Below are 18,705 nucleotides of genomic sequence, written 5' to 3'. Positions count from 1 at the left end.
GGTGAAGCTAGGTGTGTAGTCAGAAGGGAGGGGGAGAACGTCGAGGTGAAGCAAGGTGTGTAGTCAGAGGGGGAGAACACCAAGGTGACGCTAGGTGTGTAGTCAGAGGGGGAGAGCGCCAAGGTGACGCTAGGTGTGTAGTCAGAGGGGGAGAGCGCCAAGGTGAAGTTGGGTGTGTAGTCAGAGGGGAGGGGGAGAACGCCGAGGTAAAGCTAGGTGTGTAGTCAGAGGGGAGGAGGAGAACGCCGTGATGAAGCTAGGTGTGTAGTCAGAGGGGAGGGGCAGAACGTCGAGCCGAAGCTAGATGTGTATTCAGAGGGGAGGGGGAGAACGCAGAGGTGAAGCTGGGTGTGTAGTCAGAGGGGAGGGGAAGAACGCCGAGGTGGAGCTAGGTGTGTAGTCAGAGGGGAGGGGAAGAACGTTGAGGTGAAGCAAGGTGTGTAGTCAGAGGAGGAGAACGCCAATGTGACGCTAGGTGTGTAGTCAGAGGGGGAGAACGCCGAGGTGAAGCTGGGTGTGTAGTCAGAGGGGAGGGGGAGAACGCCGAGGTGAAGCTGGGTGAGTGGTCAGAGGGGAGGGGGAAAACACCGTGGTGAAGCTGGGTGAGTAGTCAGAGGGGAGAGGGAGAACACCAAAGTGACCTGGGTGTGTAGTCAGAGGGGAGGTGGAGAACGCCGAGGTGAAGCTAGGTGTGTAGTCAGACGGGAGGGGGAGAACGCCAAGGTGAACCTAGGTGAGTAGTCAAGGGGAAGGAGGAGAACGCTGAGGTGAAGCTGGGTGAGTAGTCAGAGGGGAGGGGGAAAACGCTGAGGTGAAGCTAGGTGTGTAGTCAGGGGGGAGAGGGAGAACGCTGAGGTGATGCTAGGTGTGTAGTCAGAGGGGAGGGGGAGAACGTCGAGGTGAAGCAAGGTGTGTAGTCAGGGGGGAGGGGGAGAATGCACAGGTGAAGCTGGGTGAGTAGTCAGAAGGGAGGAAGAGAATACACAGGTGAAGCTGGGTGAGTAGTCAGAAAGTAGGGGAAGTACACTGAGGTGAAACTGGGTGAGTAGTCAGAGGGGAGGGGGAGAATGCAGGGGTGAAGCTGGGTGAGTAGTCAGACGGGAGGGGGAGAACGCCAAGGTGAACCTAGGTGTGTATTCAAAGGGGAGGGGGAGAACGCCGAGGTAAAGCTAGGTGTGTAATCAGAGGGGAGAGGAAGAACGCCAAGGTGACCTGGGTGTGTAGTCAGAGGGGAGGGGGAGAACGCCGAGGTGAAGCTAGGTGTGTAGTCAGACGGGAGGGGGAGAACGCCAAGGTGAACCTAGGTGAGTAGTCAAGGGGAAGGAGGAGAACGCTGAGGTGAAGCTGGGTGAGTAGTCAGACGGGAGGGGGAGAACGCCAAGGTGAACCTAGGTGTGTAGTCAGAGGGGAGGGGGAAAACGCTGAGGTAAAGCTAGGTGTGTAATCAGAGGGGAGAGGAAGAACGCCAAGGTGACCTGGGTGTGTAGTCAGAGGGGAGGGGGAGAACGCCGAGGTGAAGCTAGGTGTGTAGTCAGACGGGAGGGGGAGAACGCCAAGGTGAACCTAGGTGAGTAGTCAAGGGGAAGGAGGAGAACGCTGAGGTGAAGCTGGGTGAGTAGTCAGAGGGGAGGGGGAAAACGCTGAGGTGAAGCTAGGTGTGTAGTCAGGGGGGAGAGGGAGAACGCTGAGGTGATGCTAGGTGTGTAGTCAGAGGGGAGGGGGAGAACGTCGAGGTGAAGCAAGGTGTGTAGTCAGGGGGGAGGGGGAGAATGCACAGGTGAAGCTGGGTGAGTAGTCAGAAGGGAGGAAGAGAATACACAGGTGAAGCTGGGTGAGTAGTCAGAAAGTAGGGGAAGTACACTGAGGTGAAACTGGGTGAGTAGTCAGAGGGGAGGGGGAGAATGCAGGGGTGAAACTGGGTGAGTAGTCAGAGGGGAGGGGGAGAATGCAGGGGTGAAGCTGGGTGAGTAGTCAGAGGGGAGGGGGAGTACGCTGAGGTGGAGCTGGGTGAGTAGGAGGGAGGGGGAGAATGCAGAGGTGAATCTGAGTGACTAGTCAGAGGGGAGTGGCCACATCCTCCTCATCTGATGGCTCTGATACTTACCCTGGTCTCTCCTCCTTGTCTCAGTTGACTTTGGAGTTAGCGCCCAGCTGGATCGGACAGTTGGGAGGAGAAACACGTTTATTGGGACGCCCTACTGGATGGCACCTGAGGTCATCGCCTGTGACGAGAACCCGGATGCCACGTATGACTATAGGGTAAGAGCAGGGTATAAGGTCACCCCGGGAGGTGGCTTGTGGAGGGACGGTCAGAGCCCCTGGTATCTACTGTTAACCCTTTCCTCTACTCTCTCTCTGTAGAGCGACATCTGGTCTCTGGGCATCACGGCTATAGAGATGGCGGAGGGCGCACCACGTGAGTCATGTTATATTACACTACATTATAATCCCCAGGCTGCAGTCTTACAGTAAGTGCTGGTAATGGAGGCTGGTGCTAGACTCTCCTCTGTGTCTGCGGAGTAAGTGCTTCCTCCCGTGTCCAGCCCTTCACAGTCGCCAGATACATTTATCTGTCTGACTGTAATACACTGACGGCCTGTACAGCCGCCAGCTCTGACTGTAATACACCGACAGCCTGTACAGCCGCCAGCTCTGACTGTAATACACTGACAGCCTGTACAGCCCCCAGCTCTGACTGTAATACACTGACAGCCTGTACAGCCGCCAGCTCTGACTGTAATACACCGACAGCCTGTACAGCCGCCAGCTCTGACTGTAATACACTGACAGCCTGTACAGCCGCCAGCTCTGACTGTAATACACTGACAGCCTGTACAGCCGCCAGCTCTGACTGTAATACACCGACAGCCTGTACAGCCGCCAGCTCTGACTGTAATACACTGACAGCCTGTACAGCCGCCAGCTCTGACTGTAATTCACTGACAGCCTGTACAGCCTCCAGCTCTGACTGTAATACACCGACAGCCTGTACAGACTCCAGCTCTGACTGTAATACACCGACAGCCTGTACAGCCGCCAGCTCTGACTGTAATACACTGACAGCCTGTACAGCCTCCAGCTCTGACAGTAATACACTGACAGCCTGTACAGCCTCCAGCTCTGACTGTAATACACTGACAGCCTGTACAGACTCCAGCTCTGACTGTAATACACCGACAGCCTGTACAGCCGCCAGCTCTGACTGTAATACACTGACAGCCTGTACAGCCCCCAGCTCTGACTGTAATACACTGACAGCCTGTACAGCCGCCAGCTCTGACTGTAATACACTGACAGCCTGTACAGCCCCCAGCTCTGACTGTAATACACTGACAGCCTGTACAGCCCCCAGCTCTGACTGTAATACACTGACAGCCTGTACAGCCCCCAGCTCTGACTGTAATACACTGACAGCCTGTACAGCCCCCAGCTCTGACTGTAATACACTGGCAGCCTGTACAGCCCCCAGCTCTGACTGTAATACACTGGCAGCCTGTACAGCCCCCAGCTCTGACTGTAATACACTGGCAGCCTGTACAGCCCCCAGCTCTGACTGTAATACACTGACAGCCTGTACAGCCCCCAGCTCTGACTGTAATACACTGACAGCCTGTACAGCCCCCAGCTCTGACTGTAATACACTGGCAGCCTGTACAGCCCCCAGCTCTGACTGTAATACACTGACAGCCTGTACAGCCGCCAGCTCTGACTGTAATACACTGACAGCCTGTACAGCCGCCAGCTCTGACTGTAATACACTGACAGCCTGTACAGCCCCCAGCTCTGACTGTAATACACTGACAGCCTGTACAGCCCCCAGCTCTGACTGTAATCCACTGACAGCCTGTACAGCCTCCAGCTCTGACTGTAATACACTGACTGCCTGTACAGCCTCCAGCTCTGACTGTAATACACTGACTGCCTGTACAGCCTCCAGCTCTGACTGTAATACACCGACAGCCTGTACATACTCCAGCTCTGACTGTAATACACCGACAGCCTGTACAGCCTCCAGCTCTGACTGTAATACACCGACAGCCTGTACAGCCGCCAGCTCTGACTGTAATACACCGACAGCCTGTACAGACTCCAGCTCTGACTGTAATACACTGACAGCCTGTACAGCCGCCAGCTCTGACTGTAATACACTGACAGCCTGTACAGACTCCAGCTCTGACTGTAATACACCGACAGCCTGTACAGCCGCCAGCTCTGACTGTAATACACTGACAGCCTGTACAGCCTCCAGCTCTGACTGTAATACACCGACAGCCTGTACAGACTCCAGCTCTGACTGTAATACACCGACAGCCTGTACAGCCGCCAGCTCTGACTGTAATACACTGACAGCCTGTACAGCCCCCAGCTCTGACTGTAATACACTGACAGCCTGTACAGCCTCCAGCTCTGACTGTAATACACTGACAGCCTGTACAGCCGCCAGCTCTGACTGTAATACACTGACAGCCTGTACAGCCGCCAGCTCTGACTGTAATACACCGACAGCCTGTACAGCCGCCAGCTCTGACTGTAATACACCGACAGCCTGTACAGACTCCAGCTCTGACTGTAATACACCGACAGCCTGTACAGCCGCCAGCTCTGACTGTAATACACTGACAGCCTGTACAGCCCCCAGCTCTGACTGTAATACACTGACAGCCTGTACAGCCTCCAGCTCTGACTGTAATACACTGACAGCTCCTGTTGGGTTGTTGGTCTGTGGTCTGTACACTTGGCCTTTGGTGGTTTGTTAGTTGTCAGTACATTCGTCCTTTGGTGGTTGGTTAGTTGTCAGTACACTCTGCCTTTGGTGGTTGGTTAGCTGTCAGTACATTCGGCCTCTTGTGATTGGTTAGTCGTCAGTGGTCTCTGGTGATTGGTTGATGATACATTCAACCTCTCTTGCTGATTGGTTGGTGTCCATGCACTCTGCCTCATGGTTGTACGTACACCCGCTCTGTGGTGTCTCTGCGGTCGCCACGTCCCTAGGTGCACGTTCAGACGCTGCAGATTACTCTTATTACAATTGGTTGAGATTTTCCACATTTAGCACTGCACAGGACACGTTGTACAATGGGATCAGCGATATATATTGTGTCTCTCCGCAGCGCTGTGCGACATGCACCCGATGAGAGCCTTATTCCTCATCCCCAGGAACCCTCCCCCGAAGCTCAAATCCAAGAAGTGGTAAGTGTCTCATTACTCCGCTAATCGCAGCAAAGCCTCGTAAAGCCGCCGCATGGGGAATATCCCCAGATCTCATTAATTCCTTGCTAAATAAACAGCGATGGGGGATGGGGCCCTAATGCTCTCCACTTCCCATTGCCCTCTATATACTGTAACTATGTATCCATCCGTCATACTTTACACTGCATCATGGTTCCTTATCCCCCCCATCAGGTCCAAAAAGTTCATTGACTTCATCGACACTTGTCTGATCAAGAACTACATGAACCGTCCACCCACGGAGCAGCTCCTGAAGTATCCCTTCATCCGGGACCAGCCCACCGAGCGGCAGGTCCGGATCCAGCTCAAGGACCACATCGACCGATCCCGCAAGAAGCGCGTGGAGAAAGGTGCGTGCGCCCCCTGTTGTGTGCTGTGAAAAGTGCTGCTACCAGACTTTCCATCAGTCGCTGCTGCAGAACCTCTTGGTCTCCAGTGTGGTGTAATGTATGTGCTCTGTGTCCTACAGATGAGACAGAATACGAATACAGCGGCAGCGAGGACGAGGAGGAGAACCACGTGGAGGAAGGAGAGCCCAGGTGAGCGCATGACCGCAGGGCTGCACCGTGACCATGCAGGTCCCCAGACGTCCCGGTGGTCTCAGCTGTGGCTCTTGAGGTCCCAGTCTCTTATGTGTGCTGAGCCAATCCTTAGTGGACCCCTAGAGCAGGGGTCGTCTCAGTGGCCACATGCACAGTGTTCATGACCTCATCACTACGAAACCTCCTGAATATCCCCCGTCTTGTCTGCCCAGCTCCATCATGAACGTTCCGGGGGAATCCACGCTGAGACGCGAGTTCCTGCGGCTGCAGCAGGAGAACAAGAGCAACTCGGAGGCCCTGAAGCAGCAGCAGATGGGAGCGCAGCACCGCGACTCCGAGGCGCACATCAAGCAGCTGCTGCACGAGCGACAGAGACGTATCGAGGAGCAGAAGGAGGAGCGCAGGCGCGTGGAGGAGGTAGGTGCTACAGGACTACTACTCCCAGTATGTCCTGACACCATGAGACTAGATATCCCCTCTATACAGAGCCGTCCATGTCATAACGGTGTCTGCATCTCCGTGTTCATTATCACAGCAACAGCGCCGCGAGCGAGAGCAGAGGAAACTTCACGAGAAGGAGCAGCAGCGGCGGCGGGATGATATACGGCGGGAGGAGGAGAGGAGGATGGCCGAGAGGGAGCAGGTAAGTCCATCAGGAAACGGACAACCCACAGCTGCAGCAGGGGATACATGTAGGACACGGGGTATCGCTGCAGCAGGGAATACATGTACGAAACAGGGTATTGCTGCAGCAGGGGCTACATATAGGAGACAGGGTATCGCTGCAGCAGGGGAAACATGTAGGACACGGGGTATCGCTGCAGCAGGGAATACATGTAGGAGACAGGGTATCGCTGCAGCAGGGGAAACATATAGGAGACAGGGTATCGCTGCAGCAGGGGAAACATATAGTAGACAGGGTATCGCTGCAGCAGGGGAAACATATAGGAGACAGGGTATCGCTGCAGCAGGGGAAACATATAGGAGACAGGGTATCGCTGCAGCAGGGGAAACATATAGGAGACAGGGTATCGCTGCAGCAGGGGAAACATGTAGGAGACAGGGTATCGCTGCAGCAGGGGAAACATATAGGAGACAGGGTATCGCTGCAGCAGGGGAAACATATAGGAGACAGGGTATCGCTGCAGCAGGGGAAACATATAGGAGACAGGGTATCGCTGCAGCAGGGGAAACATGTAGGAGACAGGGTATCGCTGCAGCAGGGGAAACATATAGAAGACACGGTATCGCTGCAGCATGGGCTACATACAGGAGACAGGGTATCGCTGCAGCAAGGGATACATATAGAAGACACGGTATCGCTGCAGCATGGGCTACATGTGTGACCCGGGGTTTCTGCTGGTAAGTTGGGGGGCTAGCATGTGGCTTGTGTTCTTGTGGGGTTACCTGTCGGGTCAGTGTTGCACCCTGTCACAGAGCCGGTTGTGTATTGTCGCTGTGTCCCCCCGTCTCCCTGTGGGTTACTGGTGTGTGCTCTCTCCTTCCTGTGCTCTCTCTGGATCTCTCCCAGCTGTCTCTTGGCTCTCTCTGCATCTCTCCTTCTCTAGGAATATATCAGACAGAAGTTAGAGGAAGAACAGAGACAGTTAGAGATCCTCCAGCAGCAGCTTCTGCAGGAACAGGCCCTCTTACTGGTAAATCCTCTTACTGGCTTTTCTAGCGCAGCCTCTCCTGCCCCGGGGGCAATGCTGCTACACCGTGATACCCCAACCTGTATATACACAACCTGTACTACACCGTGATACCCCAACCTGTATATACACAACCTGTACTACACCGTGATACCCCAACCTGTATATACACGACCTGTACTACACCGGGATACCCCAACCTGTATATACACAACCTGTACTACACCGTAATACCCCAACCTGTATATACACAACCTGTACTACACCGTGATACCCCAACCTGTATATACACAACCTGTACTACACCGTAATACCCCAACCTGTATATACACAACCTGTACTACACCGTGATACCCCAACCTGTATATACACAACCTGTACTACACCGTGATGCCCCAACCTGTATATACACAACCTGTACTACACCGTGATACCCCAACCTGTATATACACAACCTGTACTACACCGTGATACCCCAACCTGTATATACACAACCTGTACTACACCGTGATGCCCCAACCTGTATATACACAACCTGTACTACACCGTGATACCCCAACCTGTATATACACAACCTGTACTACACCGTGATACCCCAACCTGTATATACACAACCTGTACTACACCGTGATACCCCAACCTGTATATACACGACCTGTACTACACTGTGATACCCCAACCTGTATATACACAACCTGTACTACACCGTGATACCCCAACCTGTATATACACAACCTGTAGTACACCGTGATACCCCAACCTGTATATACACAACCTGTACTACACCGGGATACCCCAACCTGTATATACACAACCTGTACTACACTGTGATACCCCAACCTGTATATACACAACCTGTACTACACCGGGATACCCCAACCTGTATATACACAACCTGTACTACACTGTGATACCCCAACCTGTATATACACAACCTGTACTACACTGTGATACCCCAACCTGTATATACACAACCTGTACTACACCGGGATACCCCAACCTGTATATACACAACCTGTACTACACCGTGATACCCCAACCTGTATATACACAACCTGTAGTACACCGTGATACCCCAACCTGTATATACACAACCTGTACTACACCGGGATACCCCAACCTGTATATACACAACCTGTACTACACCGGGATACCCCAACCTGTATATACACAACCTGTACTACACCGTAATACCCCAACCTGTATATACACAACCTGTACTACACCGTGATACCCCAACCTGTATATACACAACCTGTACTACACCGGGATACCCCAACCTGTATATACACAACCTGTACTACACCGGGATACCCCAACCTGTATATACACAACCTGTACTACACCGTGATACCCCAACCTGTATACACACAACCTGTACTACACCGGGATACCCCAACCTGTATATACACAACCTGTACTACACCGGGATACCCGAACCTGTATATACATGACCTGTACTACACCGTGATACCCCAACCTGTATATACACGACCTGTACTACACTGTGATACCCCAACCTGTATATACACAACCTGTACTACACCGTAATACCCCAACCTGTATATACACAACCTGTACTACACCGTGATACCCCAACCTGTATATACACAACCTGTACTACACCGTGATAACCCAACCTGTATATACACAACCTGTACTACACCGTTACCCCAACCTGTATATACACAACCTGTAGTACACCGTGATACCCCAACCTGTATATACACAACCTGTACTACACCGTTACCCCAACCTGTATATACACAACCTGTAGTACACCGTAATACCCCAACCTGTATATACACAACCTGTACTACACCGTGATACCCCAACCTGTATATACACAACCTGTACTACACCGTGATACCCCAACCTGTATATACACAACCTGTAGTACACCGTGATACCCCAACCTGTATATACACAACCTGTACTACACCGTGATACCCCAACCTGTATATACACAACCTGTACTACACCGTGATACCCCAACCTGTATATACACAACCTGTACTACACTGTGATACCCCAACCTGTATATACACAACCTGTAGTACCCCGTACACCCCAACCTGTATACACACAACCTGTACTATACCGGGATACCCCAACCTGTATATACACAACCTGTACTACACCGGGATACCCCAACCTGTATATACACAACCTGTACTACACCGGGATACCCCAACCTGTATATACACAACCTGTACTACACCGGGATACCCCAACCTGTATACACAACCAGTACTACACCGGGATACCCCAACCTGTATATACACAACCTGTACTACACCGGGATACCCCAACCTGTATATACACAACCTGTACTACACCGGGATACCCCAACCTGTATATACACAACCTGCAGTACTGCACAGTAACACCTGTACTAGTCTTCTGTACTACACCGTTACTCCATTCCTGTACAGAGACCCCCCTATTACACTGTTACTCCATTCCTGTACAGAGACCCCCCTATTACACTGTTACTCCATTCCTGTACAGAGACCCCCCTATTACACTGTAACGCCTGTACTTGTTTCCTGTACTACGCCTTTACACCTTCTAATACCCCACAACATCATTCCCTGCATAGACCTGCTATATTATACCATACTATGCCCTGTACTCCAGTGTGACCCCCTTAGCTTAGATACTCAGTGACTCCCCCTGTATTACACCCTCTGGATTGTGGCTCCTAGAGAAGGCAGATAGTGTTCTGCATCCGTCCTTCCCTGTGATTTCCACACTGCGCCCCTCTCGTCTCTTCCCTCACTGCTGTGCTGTTTATTACTGTAGGGGGCGATCTCCTCCTCTGTCCATGTTTTGTATCCGGTGTATAGACCCTGAGTATTATTACACCCAGCGGCGCCCCCTATTGATGTAGAATAATACTCCTCTATACCGTGTGTATGTGCCCCCTGTACCGCGCGTCGCTCACGCGCTGAGCCGCCTTTATCTGGGCAGGAGTACAAGCGCAAGCAGCTGGAGGAGCAGCGGCAGTCGGAGCGCCTACAGCGCCAACTCCAACAGGAGCACGCTTATCTCAAGTCCCTGCAGCAGCAGCAACAGCAGCAGCAGCAGGAGAAGAAGCCGCTCTACCACTACAACCGGGCCGTCATGAACCCCAGCGAAAAGCCCGCCTGGGCCCGAGAGGTACGTCCACCCCCCTCACCATCCGCTAATCCAGGGGGCGCACTTATACAAGACTCTCATGTAATACGTTGTCTCTGCAGGTGGAGGAACGGTCCCGGCTGAACAAGCAGAACTCTCCGCTCTCCATCACAAAGCTCAGCTCGGTGGAGTCATCCGGGACCCCCAACCAGACCCCTCCATCACAGCGACCACTAGACCTCCAGGAGCACAAGGTAACAATAACCCCATGGTGAAGCCATTCTTCTCCCCCATCATTCCTCATCTACACTTACGGTGAGCAGCCGCAGTGTAAAGCATGGAGGAGGAAACACAAGCCCTGGGAGATTGATCAATTCCATACTCTCATGGAGCAGTGCCGCAGTGTAAAGTATTAGGGAATGAGAGGTCAGAGAGATGCTGTGACTCCAGTCACACTCAAAGCTGCATTTGATGGCTGCCACATGCCGTAAGCAGTCTGCTGCGTTGCATTGTGGTAGACAATGTGGTCATTGGAGGACAGCTTTGGCTGTGACTGGAGTACTTGATACCTATACATGGATTATATGCAACCAGCATAGTCCGCACATCTACATGTGGCTAGTAGGGGGCGCTGCGGAGCAGACGGGCTCCTGCGGGCAGGTGTACATGGATCAAGATTTAAAAATCCGGTAACCCGAAGCCGGGCTGATAACAGAGAACAATAGAAGCCTATAGCCTTGTCATTCACATGTTCATCCGTCCATCCCTCAGCCGCTCCGCACCGTCACAGCACAGGCGCGCGTGGCCCTGAAACCCAGCCCCCGCCCCAATTCTCTACAGGACCCGCCATCCGCTCCCATGATCAGCCGCCAGCCACCATCCGCCATGATGCCTCCATCCACCCGGAACCAGCTGGCCCGCCAGACCTCCGACCCCTCCCCGGAGGCGGCCGTCATCCCCTCCGCTCGGCCGGACAAGGGCCCCTGGGTGAAAATGGAGCCCGAGACCCCTCCGCCAAAGGTAACCGGGCGTGAAGGTGGTGGCGGTGCCTGGAGGAGACGCGGCGCTCTGTATCGCTGCGGTTTAACCCTTTCTTCCTAACCTGCGCTGGTCTCTGCTGTCCGCATCCTAACATCTACTACATCTAATCTCTCTCTAGCAAAGCTGGGTGATCTCTTTCAAGGGTTGGGAAAGCTGGGTCGGCACATGCTGGTGAGGTTACTGGACCTGTGACAGGGAGAGTGGACTAGTTAGGTAGTGATTGGTTCTGGGATAGTCAGACCTGCCGTTCAGGAACTGTCGGATGACGTCATAATTCATTATCAATGTAATTCCTCCTATAGAGACTACTCGACTTTCTTAGAAGCAGCTACGTCTGTTACACCTCACCCAGCTTTCCCAAACCCCCTTTAGTAAGGATCAGCTATACTGCCTGCCACCCAGCTTTCCCGGGTGCAGCCATTACTAACAAGTGTTTACCAGGAAGCGTTCTCCTTCTAACAATGGCTGCTGTCACTATCTGCTACTCTACTTTCCTGGTCTGCAGACTCCCTTGTGAGGGTGGTCATTGCCCCTTGTGGGGGCGGGTCTTCTCCCCTTGTTGTGGGCGGGTCTTCTCCCCTTGTTGTGGGCGGGTCTTCTCCCCTTGTGGGGGGAGGGAGTCTTCTCCCCTTGTGGGGGGAGGGAGTCTTCTCCCCTTGTTGTGGGCGGGTCTTCTCCCCTTGTGGGGGGGAGGGAGTCTTCTCCCCTTGTTGTGGGCGGGTCTTCTCCCCTTGTTGTGGGCGGGTCTTCTCCCCTTGTGGGGGGGAGGGAGTCTTCTCCCCTTGTGGGGGGGAGGGAGTCTTCTCCCCTTGTGGGGGGAGGGAGTCTTCTCCCCTTGTTGTGGGCGGGTCTTCTCCCCTTGTGGGGGGGAGGGAGTCTTCTCCCCTTGTTGTGGGCGGGTCTTCTCCCCTTGTTGTGGGCGGGTCTTCTCCCCTTGTGGGGGGGAGGGAGTCTTCTCCCCTTGTGGGGGGGAGGGAGTCTTCTCCCCTTGTGGGGGGGAGGGAGTCTTCTCCTCTTGTGGGGGGGAGGGAGTCTTCTCCCCTTGTTGTGGGCGGGTCTTCTCCCCTTGTGGGGGGGAGGGAGTCTTCTCCTCTTGTGGGGGGGAGGGAGTCTTCTCCTCTTGTGGGGGGGAGGGAGTCTTCTCCCCTTGTTGTGGGCGGGTCTTCTCCTCTTGTGGGGGGGAGGGAGTCTTCTCCCCTTGTTGTGGGCGGGTCTTCTCCCCTTGTTGTGGGCGGGTCTTCTCCCCTTGTGGGGGGGAGGGAGTCTTCTCCCCTTGTGGGGGGGAGGGAGTCTTCTCCCCTTGTGGGGGGGAGGGAGTCTTCTCCTCTTGTGGGGGGGAGGGAGTCTTCTCCTCTTGTGGGGGGGAGGAAGTCTTCTCCTCTTGTGGGGGGGAGGGAGTCTTCTCCCCTTGTGGGGGGGAGGGAGTCTTCTCCCCTTGTGGGGGGGAGGGAGTCTTCTCCCCTTGTGGGGGGGAGGGAGTCTTCTCCTCTTGTGGGGGGGAGGGAGTCTTCTCCCCTTGTTGTGGGCGGGTCTTCTCCCCTTGTGGGGGGGAGGGAGTCTTCTCCCCTTGTGGGGGGGAGGGAGTCTTCTCCTCTTGTGGGGGGGAGGGAGTCTTCTCCCCTTGTGGGGGGGAGGGAGTCTTCTCCCCTTGTGGGGGGGAGGGAGTCTTCTCCTCTTGTGGGGGGGAGGGAGTCTTCTCCTCTTGTGGGGGGGAGGGAGTCTTCTCCCCTTGTGGGGGGGAGGGAGTCTTCTCCCCTTGTGGGGGGGAGGGAGTCTTCTCCCCTTGTGGGGGGGAGGGAGTCTTCTCCCCTTGTGGGGGGGAGGGAGTCTTCTCCTCTTGTGGGGGGGAGGGAGTCTTCTCCCCTTGTTGTGGGCGGGTCTTCTCCCCTTGTTGTGGGCGGGTCTTCTCCCCTTGTGGGGGGGAGGGAGTCTTCTCCCCTTGTGGGGGGGAGGGAGTCTTCTCCCCTTGTGGGGGGGAGGGAGTCTTCTCCCCTTGTGGGGGGGAGGGAGTCTTCTCCCCTTGTGGGGGGGGTCTTCTCCCCTTGTGGGGGGGAGGGAGTCTTCTCCCCTTGTTGTGGGCGGGTCTTCTCCCCTTGTGGGGGGGAGGGAGTCTTCTCCTCTTGTGGGGGGGAGGGAGTCTTCTCCCCTTGTTGTGGGCGGGTCTTCTCCCCTTGTTGTGGGCGGGTCTTCTCCCCTTGTGGGGGGGAGGGAGTCTTCTCCTCTTGTGGGGGGGAGGGAGTCTTCTCCCCTTGTGGGGGGGAGGGAGTCTTCTCCCCTTGTGGGGGGGAGGGAGTCTTCTCCTCTTGTGGGGGGGAGGGAGTCTTCTCCTCTTGTGGGGGGGAGGGAGTCTTCTCCCCTTGTTGTGGGCGGGTCTTCTCCCCTTGTTGTGGGCGGGTCTTCTCCCCTTGTTGTGGGCGGGTCTTCTCCCCTTGTGGGGGGGAGGGAGTCTTCTCCCCTTGTGGGGGGAGGGAGTCTTCTCCCCTTGTGGGGGGGAGGGAGTCTTCTCCTCTTGTGGGGGGGAGGGAGTCTTCTCCTCTTGTGGGGGGGAGGAAGTCTTCTCCTCTTGTGGGGGGGAGGGAGTCTTCTCCCCTTGTGGGGGGGAGGGAGTCTTCTCCCCTTGTGGGGGGGAGGGAGTCTTCTCCCCTTGTGGGGGGGAGGGAGTCTTCTCCCCTTGTGGGGGGGAGGGAGTCTTCTCCCCTTGTGGGGGGGAGGGAGTCTTCTCCTCTTGTGGGGGGGAGGGAGTCTTCTCCCCTTGTTGTGGGCGGGTCTTCTCCCCTTGTGGGGGGGAGGGAGTCTTCTCCTCTTGTGGGGGGGAGGGAGTCTTCTCCCCTTGTGGGGGGGAGGGAGTCTTCTCCCCTTGTTGTGGGCGGGTCTTCTCCCCTTGTGGGGGGGAGGGAGTCTTCTCCTCTTGTGGGGGGGAGGGAGTCTTCTCCCCTTGTGGGGGGGAGGGAGTCTTCTCCTCTTGTGGGGGGGAGGGAGTCTTCTCCTCTTGTGGGGGGAGGGAGTCTTCTCTCCTTGTGGGGGGGAGGGAGTCTTCTCCTCTTGTGGGGGGGAGGGAGTCTTCTCTCCTTGTGGGGGGGGGTCTTCTCCTCTTGTGGGGGGGAGGGAGTCTTCTCCCCTTGTGGGGGCGGGTCTTCTCCCCTTGTGGGGGCGGGTCTTCTCCCCTTGTTGGGGGGAGGGAGTCTTCTCCTCTTGTGGGGGGGAGGGAGTCTTCTCCCCTTGTTGTGGGCGGGTCTTCTCCCCTTGTTGTGGGTGGGTCTTCTCCCCTTGTGGGGGGGAGGGAGTCTTCTCCCCTTGTGGGGGGGAGGGAGTCTTCTCCCCTTGTGGGGGGGAGGGAGTCTTCTCCCCTTGTGGGGGGGAGGGAGTCTTCTCCCCTTGTGGGGGGAGGGAGTCTTCTCCTCTTGTGGGGGGGAGGAAGTCTTCTCCCCTTGTGGGGGGGAGGGAGTCTTCTCCCCTTGTGGGGGGGAGGGAGTCTTCTCCCCTTGTGGGGGGGAGGGAGTCTTCTCCCCTTGTGGGGGGGAGGGAGTCTTCTCCTCTTGTGGGGGGGAGGGAGTCTTCTCCCCTTGTGGGGGGGAGGGAGTCTTCTCCTCTTGTGGGGGGGAGGAAGTCTTCTCCTCTTGTGGGGGGGAGGGAGTCTTCTCCCCTTGTTGTGGGCGGGTCTTCTCCCCTTGTTGTGGGCGGGTCTTCTCCCCTTGTGGGGGGGAGGGAGTCTTCTCCCCTTGTGGGGGGGAGGGAGTCTTCTCCCCTTGTGGGGGGGAGGGAGTCTTCTCCCCTTGTGGGGGGGAGGGAGTCTTCTCCCCTTGTGGGGGGGGTCTTCTCCCCTTGTGGGGGGGAGGGAGTCTTCTCCCCTTGTTGTGGGCGGGTCTTCTCCCCTTGTGGGGGGGAGGGAGTCTTCTCCTCTTGTGGGGGGGAGGGAGTCTTCTCCCCTTGTTGTGGGCGGGTCTTCTCCCCTTGTTGTGGGCGGGTCTTCTCCCCTTGTTGTGGGCGGGTCTTCTCCCCTTGTGGGGGGGAGGGAGTCTTCTCCTCTTGTGGGGGGGAGGGAGTCTTCTCCTCTTGTGGGGGGGAGGGAGTCTTCTCCTCTTGTGGGGGGGAGGAAGTCTTCTCCTCTTGTGGGGGGGAGGAAGTCTTCTCCTCTTGTGGGGGGGAGGGAGTCTTCTCCCCTTGTGGGGGGGAGGGAGTCTTCTCCTCTTGTGGGGGGGAGGGAGTCTTCTCCCCTTGTGGGGGGGAGGGAGTCTTCTCCTCTTGTGGGGGGGAGGGAGTCTTCTCCCCTTGTTGTGGGCGGGTCTTCTCCCCTTGTGGGGGGGAGGGAGTCTTCTCCCCTTGTGGGGGGGAGGGAGTCTTCTCCCCTTGTGGGGGGGAGGGAGTCTTCTCCCCTTGTTGTGGGCGGGTCTTCTCCCCTTGTGGGGGGGAGGGAGTCTTCTCCTCTTGTGGGGGGGAGGGAGTCTTCTCCCCTTGTGGGGGGGAGGGAGTCTTCTCCTCTTGTGGGGGGGAGGGAGTCTTCTCCTCTTGTGGGGGGGAGGGAGTCTTCTCTCCTTGTGGGGGGGAGGGAGTCTTCTCCTCTTGTGGGGGGGAGGGAGTCTTCTCTCCTTGTGGGGGGGGGTCTTCTCCTCTTGTGGGGGGGAGGGAGTCTTCTCCCCTTGTGGGGGCGGGTCTTCTCCCCTTGTGGGGGCGGGTCTTCTCCCCTTGTTGGGGGGAGGGAGTCTTCTCCTCTTGTGGGGGGGAGGGAGTCTTCTCCCCTTGTTGTGGGCGGGTCTTCTCCCCTTGTTGTGGGTGGGTCTTCTCCCCTTGTGGGGGGGAGGGAGTCTTCTCCCCTTGTGGGGGGGAGGGAGTCTTCTCCCCTTGTGGGGGGGAGGGAGTCTTCTCCCCTTGTGGGGGGGAGGGAGTCTTCTCCTCTTGTGGGGGGGAGGAAGTCTTCTCCTCTTGTGGGGGGGAGGGAGTCTTCTCCCCTTGTGGGGGGGAGGGAGTCTTCTCCCCTTGTGGGGGGGAGGGAGTCTTCTCCTCTTGTGGGGGGGAGGGAGTCTTCTCCCCTTGTGGGGGGGAGGGAGTCTTCTCCTCTTGTGGGGGGGAGGGAGTCTTCTCCCCTTGTGGGGGGGAGGGAGTCTTCTCCCCTTGTGGGGGGGAGGGAGTCTTCTCCCCTTGTGGGGGGGAGGAAGTCTTCTCCCCTTGTGGGGGGGAGGGAGTCTTCTCCCCTTGTGGGGGGGAGGGAGTCTTCTCCTCTTGTGGGGGGGAGGGAGTCTTCTCCTCTTGTGGGGGGGAGGGAGTCTTCTCCTCTTGTGGGGGGGAGGGAGTCTTCTCTCCTTGTGGGGGGGGGTCTTCTCCTCTTGTGGGGGGGAGGGAGTCTTCTCCCCTTGTGGGGGCGGGTCTTCTCCCCTTGTTGGGGGCGGGTCTTCTCCCCTTGTTGGGGGCGGGTCTTCTCCCCTTGTGGGGGGGGGGTCTTCTCCTCTTCTGTGCTTCTCAGGTCTTCACTCTTCCATCTGTTGTTGGGCTTCCTTTCCCACAATCCTCTTTGTTAACTATGTTTTGAAGGGTTTCTTACCCCCTAACTCACAGCTTGTGCTCTAGTCACTACCGGAGCTGCGTTCACAACTTCCACTATTTTACAGCCTGTTTTAGCTACGTTGCATTGTGGGAGACACAGCCCCCATTACGCTACATTTCCCACAATGCCGTGCAGCACAGGCGTCAGGAAGATTGTGAACGCAGCTCTGGATGTGACTGCAGCTAATTCCAGGGATTCTTCTACCCTCTCCAGGTTCCTCAAAGAACGACCTCCATAGCGACTGCTCTGAACACAAGCGGATCGGGAGGAGGCAGACCAGTGCAGGCTGTGAGAGCCAGGTAAGTGGCCCCCGATCTGAAGAGTCATTGGTGGAGCCCCCCAACCTCCATCACCCCATAACCTCTACCCTTATCTTCCAGCAACCCCGACCTGCGCCGGGCAGAGAGCGGCTGGGAAAGAGGAGATTCCCTGCTGCAGTCACCTCACCCCAACCTCCCCCAGGCCGGATCACTGGAGAGGAACCGTATAGGTAATGACCCCCGACCTGTCCTCATAGAGAGCTATAGCCCCCCGCAGACTCCTCACCCCAACCTCCCCCAGGCCGGATCACTGGAGAGGAACCGTATAGGTAATGACCCCCGACCTGTCCTCATAGAGAGCTATAGCCCCCCGCAGACTCCTCACCCCAACCTCCCCCAGGCCGGATCACTGGAGAGGAACCGTATAGGTAATGACCCCCGACCTGTCCTCATAGAGAGCTATAGCCCCCCCCGCAGACTCCTCCCCCAACCTCCCCCAGGCCGGATCACTGGAGAGGAACCGTATAGGTAATGACCCCCGACCTGTCCTCATAGAGAGCTATAGCCCCCCACAGACTCCTCCCCAAACCTCCCCCAGGCCGGATCACTGGAGAGGAACCGTATAGGTAATGACCCCCGACCTGTCCTCATAGAGAGCTATAGCCCCCCGCAGACTCCTCACCCCAACCTCCCCCAGGCCGGATCACTGGAGAGGAACCGTATAGGTAATGACCCCCGACCTGTCCTCATAGAGAGCTATAGCCCCCCGCAGACTCCTCACCCCAACCTCCCCCAGGCCGGATCACTGGAGAGGAACCGTATAGGTAATGACCCCCGACCTGTCCTCATAGAGAGCTATAGCCCCCCCCCACAGACTCCTCACCCCAACCTCCCCCAGGCCGGATCACTGGAGAGGAACCATATAGGTAATGACCCCCGACCTGTCCTCATAGAGAGCTATAGCCCCCCGCAGACTCCTCACCCCAACCTCCCCCAGGCCGGATCACTGGAGAGGAACCGTATAGGTAATGACCCCCAACCTGTCCTCATAGAGCACTATAGCCCCCCGCAGACTCCTCCCCCAGGCCGAATCACTGGAGAGGAACCGTATAGGTAATGACCCCCGACCTGTCCTCATAGAGAGCTATAGCCCCCCCCACAGACTCCTCACCCCAACCTCCCCCAGGCCGGATCACTGGAGAGGAACCGTATAGGTAATGACCCCCGACCTGTCCTCATAGAGAGCTATAGCCCCCCACAGACTCCTCACCCCAACCTCCCCCAGGCCGGATCACTGGAGAGGAACCGTATAGGTAATGACC

The 18,705-nt window shown here is 56.5% G+C and overlaps 1 protein-coding gene across 6 annotated transcripts in view; it reads left to right on the top strand.

Moving 5' to 3' along the window:
* Positions 1-18,705, top strand: part of MINK1 (misshapen like kinase 1) — a 61,113-nt gene that overhangs the window by 30,443 nt on the left and 11,965 nt on the right. For 2 of the 6 annotated variants that reach the window (XM_072149954.1, XM_072149953.1), the window contains exons 7-19: positions 2,129-2,259; positions 2,362-2,416; positions 5,112-5,190; positions 5,404-5,579; positions 5,699-5,768; positions 5,984-6,188; positions 6,307-6,414; positions 7,340-7,426; positions 10,397-10,585; positions 10,666-10,797; positions 11,315-11,563; positions 17,337-17,422; positions 17,504-17,613. In XM_072149954.1, the coding sequence (XP_072006055.1) occupies positions 2,129-2,259; positions 2,362-2,416; positions 5,112-5,190; positions 5,404-5,579; positions 5,699-5,768; positions 5,984-6,188; positions 6,307-6,414; positions 7,340-7,426; positions 10,397-10,585; positions 10,666-10,797; positions 11,315-11,563; positions 17,337-17,422; positions 17,504-17,613 (1,677 nt within the window). The remainder of the gene's footprint in view (positions 1-2,128; positions 2,260-2,361; positions 2,417-5,111; positions 5,191-5,403; positions 5,580-5,698; positions 5,769-5,983; positions 6,189-6,306; positions 6,415-7,339; positions 7,427-10,396; positions 10,586-10,665; positions 10,798-11,314; positions 11,564-17,336; positions 17,423-17,503; positions 17,614-18,705) is intronic. The other 4 variants (XM_072149956.1, XM_072149955.1, XM_072149957.1 and 1 more) reach the window with 3 other exon arrangements.

Source organism: Engystomops pustulosus, chromosome 4 (genome assembly GCF_040894005.1).
Source record: "Engystomops pustulosus chromosome 4, aEngPut4.maternal, whole genome shotgun sequence".
Classification (NCBI taxonomy): Eukaryota; Metazoa; Chordata; class Amphibia; order Anura; family Leptodactylidae; genus Engystomops; species Engystomops pustulosus.
The sequence above is the reverse complement of the archived record's forward strand: the minus strand, read 5'-3'. Positions and strand labels throughout refer to the sequence as shown.